This window comes from Sinocyclocheilus rhinocerous, unplaced genomic scaffold, assembly GCF_001515625.1.
Source record: "Sinocyclocheilus rhinocerous isolate Xijiao unplaced genomic scaffold, SAMN03320098_v1.1 scaffold2985, whole genome shotgun sequence".
Classification (NCBI taxonomy): domain Eukaryota; kingdom Metazoa; phylum Chordata; class Actinopteri; order Cypriniformes; family Cyprinidae; genus Sinocyclocheilus; species Sinocyclocheilus rhinocerous.
Window position 1 is genome coordinate 235,005 of NW_015661690.1, and position 5,486 is coordinate 240,490.

General features: G+C 32.3%; 1 protein-coding gene across 1 annotated transcript in view; it reads right to left on the reverse strand.

The window, feature by feature from the left end:
* Positions 1-4,325: 4,325 nt before the first annotated feature.
* Positions 4,326-5,486, reverse strand: part of LOC107726506 (egl nine homolog 2-like) — an 8,073-nt gene continuing 6,912 nt past the window's right edge. The window contains exon 5 of the mRNA XM_016536116.1: positions 4,326-5,459. Coding sequence (XP_016391602.1) covers positions 5,407-5,459 — 53 coding nt within the window. The 3' untranslated portion in view covers positions 4,326-5,406. The remainder of the gene's footprint in view (positions 5,460-5,486) is intronic.

The window sequence follows — 5,486 nt, forward strand, 5'->3', positions numbered from 1 at the left end:
TATATATATAATTAATACAAATTATTTTCTTAAAATAAATATTTTATATATAAATATAACATTTTGCTTGAGTATATACATACATTATTGTGGTTGTTATTATTATATTTATTATTAAATTGTAAGTTGTACTAATGTTTTACAATTTATATAAATTATTTTCTATTAAAATAAATATTTTATATATATGTAAATAGAACATATTTTTCTTAAATATATACATGCATTACTTTTATTGTTGTTATTACTGCTACTACTACTACTACTCTTATTATTATTATTATTGCATTTTAAGTTGTAGTAACGTTTTATAATAATTTGTATTATTATTTATTATTTTCTACAGTACTTACTTATTTTTACTGTGTGAATAAATGAAATCATCGTTTAAAAGCTGCATTTTGTATTTACTTGCATTATCTTTGTGTAATATAAAAATTTGTTTGATGATATTTTTCTTAAATATATACATGCATTACTTTTATTGTTGTTATTACTGCTACTACTACTACTACTCTTATTATTATTATTATTGCATTTTAAGTTGTAGTAACGTTTTATAATAATTTGTATTATTATATATTATTTATTACTTTTCACGGCACTTTATATATATAATGAGTGGAATACAATGAGATATACACATTAAAATGAATGTGTTATGTCTGAGTGTTTATATATATATATATATATATATATATGAAGAGTTTATTTGCAAAAACAGATAACTCTTTTTTTTTTTTTTTTTAAAATCATTTCTTATAACCCAACACACTCACACATAACACATTCATTTGAATGTGTATACATTTCATTGTATTCCACTCATTTAGGTATAACTAATGACAACACAAAGATGTTTGAGACCAATTAATATGCAAGTGCACAAAACCCCAAACGTATTATTATTTTCAATGTAAAACAACTGAATGTAAAATAATTCTTAAACTTTAAAAGAATTTGACGAATATGAAAGTTACTATGATTGACTATGATGACGTTTTTGTTTATCTGGAGGCAAATGTCATTGTGTCCCTGTGTTTGTGTTGTATTTATCTCTCCAGACATGTTAACCCAGGTCAGCCTGGTTTGGTTGGAGGTCAGTCTGAGAGCACTAAACAAACCGCTACAGTAATCTGAGACAGATCCAAGAGCAAAGGCCGCATTCACAAACAGTGGAGATGATGAATGAGCGGGAGCTTGCACTCAATCAGAGCGCCGGCCGGATAAGGAAAAACACTTCCTGTTTGTCAACACATTCCAGGACTAATATCTCTCCTGCTGCTGAGGAACGCAAGACAACACTAATCTAGAACCAGCTTCCTCTTTGAAAATACCACTGCTTATCAACATCATCAGGCCAGTATGCTAGAGTAAAGATCAAGTACTAGTAGGTCACATGTTTGTCCTAAGACTGATATATTGATTTGTTTTTCTCATATTCACATAGACACAAATAAATTGTCATTCTCAGTAATCAGTCCCAGTTCCAATGACTTGCTACTGGTTATAATCAACAGGCTACTTACATTTTTGAGTGACGTTTTACAGTGTGTAATGGAAACACACTTTTTATAAAATCAAAATATTGCTTTTATATTATTAGAATTAAAAAAATAAATTAAGGACTATTAGGCCTCAATAGATTATTAGACTCGTTAGAACTTTTTGCTTCTTAAACTCAAAATTCAACACACTCACACACACACACACACACTATATACAGGTGCATCTCAATAAATTAGAATCTCGTGGAAAAGTTCATTTAGTTTTTTTTATTTATATGTAGCTTTATTTGTTATCCAAGGCAATATTTCTAATTTTCTAAGTTTTTATATTCGATTTTTTTGCTTTAATTTTAATTAACATATATTATTTTATTCACAAAGATTATTGTAATAATAACATATAACAACACAGACAGCAATTACATTTTTAAAAATTAAAAATGTGACTTAAATTAAATTATTGTGACTTAATAAATTATTACTATTCAACTATTTAAAAAGAAACAAACAGAGTTACTATTAAGCAGAATAATGACCCAAATACAGTTGTATCAAAGCCGAAAAGAAAAACACCACAGCGGTCAACTGTACAAAATCTGACATATTTTAATTAAATACTGCAAAACTCAGAAAGGTTAAGCAAACATGTTTTTGTTCTCAGTTGATTTAAGTTTCATACCGTTACACAGCACAACGCATTTCTTTCGGTAGCTTCTCATTCAAACATCACACATTCTATGATAAAGTGCTTTACTCTTTTACTTCTCTGGCCGTCTATGGCACTCAGCACAGAACAGCTCAATACTACACTCCCTAGGTCATAGTACGCTGGGAAATCTGTTCTGTGCCGTTTCGTGTTTGCATGAAATCTCAGGTTCTCAGATTGTGACTACGTTCAGAATAGCACACTTCTCTCTTACTGTTTTCTGCAATATACAGTATGTATACTGTGCAAAAGTTTGCATGGAATACCTGGATGACCTGCATTTGCCAAAATTTGCAGTATACGACCCACAATGCATTGTGCTTGACCTTCTGTTTCCAGAGAGACGAAGTAATACTAGGTGCATTTTAATATATTTACAAATGTTAAAATATATTTGTATTCATATTTCATATAAATTTTTACACAAACCTGAATAAAAAAAAAAATCCTTAATTTTTGTTGTTGGCATGAGTTCATTTGAAAATTTAACCATTTAGCTTTGCAAACTGTCGCATACTCGTTTTAAATAAGCAGTGCAGAGTGTATACTGTGTAGTATGCTAGTATTCCATTCTGAACATAGCCTCTTAGAAGCACCTGATGAACTTGCAATGCCCTCTGGGAGATGTAGGCACTAGGTTAGTGCATGTGTGGACACCTGATAGAATGAGGCTGTTGTGTGTTCGAGAGCCTCATTACTGATCTCTTCTGCTGTACAGCGCCTCTCTGAGGCAGGAAGGAGATTGTCAGCTCTCAGGTAAGTGCATCTCTGTAGAAAAACCCTTTAAAGCCAAGATAGCATGCAGCAGTATTTCAAAAGGTCACAAACACCCTGTTTTGACATTTTGTTACAGAGCATACATTCTGCGGATTGCAAATTCGAAATTATTATCTGAAAACTGAGGGGTGAAATCACTTTAGCACACAGCTAGCAGATTTCACCGCTGCGCAGAGAATCCAGTTAATTCAGGTTCTACATGAGCTGGTTGGACATTGTGCCATGCACATTCAAAGTAAGTCCTTGTTACCTTGTAAACATAGCTTCTTTCTACAGAATGTGCCAGATTAACTGTAGCATGTGGTCGGCGCATTTATCGTAGCCATTTATTGCCATCTATGGAAAGCAGGTAAACTGGATTTTATTTAAAAGGGATTTGAAAGGCAGTATTTCATCAAATGATGATGGAGATCATTAAAATCGTGTTTCTATCCAGAGATGAAGCATTTTCTCCTGATTCAGATGAGTGGATTGCCGTGGTGAAGCGATGCAGCAAAATCTTTAGGCTTAAATGTAGGATTTATGTATTTTAAGTGCATTAAAATTTCCATTCATTTAGTTTACAGAGTTTTAACATAAACTAATAAATGTAATGTGATGCATATTTGTCAGAGATTCATAAACATAAAGAGAAACAAAAAATCATTGCATGGCTTATATTAATTATTTGCATCTGTTTGATTTTATTTAAATAAGTATATTATTAAAATGCATTTATTCAAATAGTTTATTGCAAAACCTATTACATTTATTCAGTTAAAATGTATGGTTAATAAGGTTAAAATATGGCTACTTTTGGAACAAGCAATAATTCAGTTAGTTCAAATGTATGAGACTAAAAGAAATTGGATTTATTGATGATAAATATATAAACCTGGTTATTATGTCTTTAAAACTGTCAGTTTATTCGTGCTATTACAACTCTTGTAATATGGTTCTTTTATGTACGACTGACAAATGTGCACCCCAAATTAAGTTAAAATTGTAATCCAAATAAATGGAAATTTTATATGCAATTCAAATATATAAATCTCTAATTCAGATCTTCAGTTACAGTTAGGGATGTATAATATATCGGTTCCATATTAGGTATCGGCCGATATTGATTTATTTTTTTTATTAATCAATACTGGATATTTATGTGTGCAGCTCATTTTCTGCATTTTTACATTTAATTTTCTTAAACACTTAAACTTCTGTAAAAATACTAATAATTTGATGTAAATGTAAATAAAAAAAAAAATGTAATCATTTTTCATCTGTACATTATGAATGTTGTGACACCTAAAATTCACTTGTAGCATTTAAAATGACTAAATTCAGTTTTTAGCGTTTTATTTTTAATGTATTATTACAAAATAGTATAGAATTTTAATATTTATATCCATTTATCGGTTATCGGTTATAACATACGATTACAATTAGACAACAATTATCGCTTTTCATTATCGGCCAGAATTTTATTTTTGTTGCATCCCAATGTACAGTCCCAGCAAAGCATTACAAATTGAGGTCACGGCCATTCACACGGGACACAGTCTGGATGCATCTTAAACTGCAGCTCTCGTGGAGCGAATCTCTGAAAATACACCGAAATATGAAGCAATGACGAGGACAACACTTAAAAAAATATCGAAGACGGACTGCAAAAATACGTTCTAAATGAACGGCCCTAAGGTTTGCTGCAAACCGTTGCAAGCAAAATTGCTTATTGCGAAAATTTTTGTGGCGCTACTGGATTTCCGTGAACAAAGCATTGCGTGAAAACTGACGCCATCAGAGGGCGCTGTTCATTTTGAATGAATTCACCCTGAATGTTTCCTAGGGCTCAGGCTCAATCGTAAGGGATTGTGTCCACCGAAGCATTCATGTATAATGTGATTGTTGGTTATTTTATGTCAGTTTTCATGATTTAGTTGAGCGTTCGCTTAAGTCAGATCTCAGTGTTAAGCTGGTTACACATTCGTGGGGCTAAACAGGATATGACAAAGGCCACTGGAAAATCTCATCTACCCACTTACACACAGAGGTGTAGTGTTGTGAAAAGCGAGGGTTGAGTTTAGAGATTGTAATTCTTATTAAATACAGTAATTACTCAAAATACTAAAGTAACTCAAGTCCGTTTGTGATGTTTCCACTGTTGACTTTCCACGGGATGAGGAAAATCGGCCAAGCCTTTCAGAGATGTGACCATCAAATTTGTTTAAGGTGTTCATTTACAGACAGTCCCAATCAAATTTACAGACAGTCCCACCCAATCAAATCAAACTTCTTGTTGGATGTTTGAGGCCACAGAAAGAGCCGTGATTGTTGGGTTTCTTGCATCTTCTCTTGAAAACAGCCAATCGCGCGACGGCACGGGCTGCCACACACATAAACAGGACACACTTGAGTGTTCACTCGAATGACTGAGATTCAGGTCTTGCTGCTTTGTGTGACAGGCACTTTAACTCCTTTCTGTCCTGTAGCTGTTAAAAGACAAGAGAAAGAGAAGA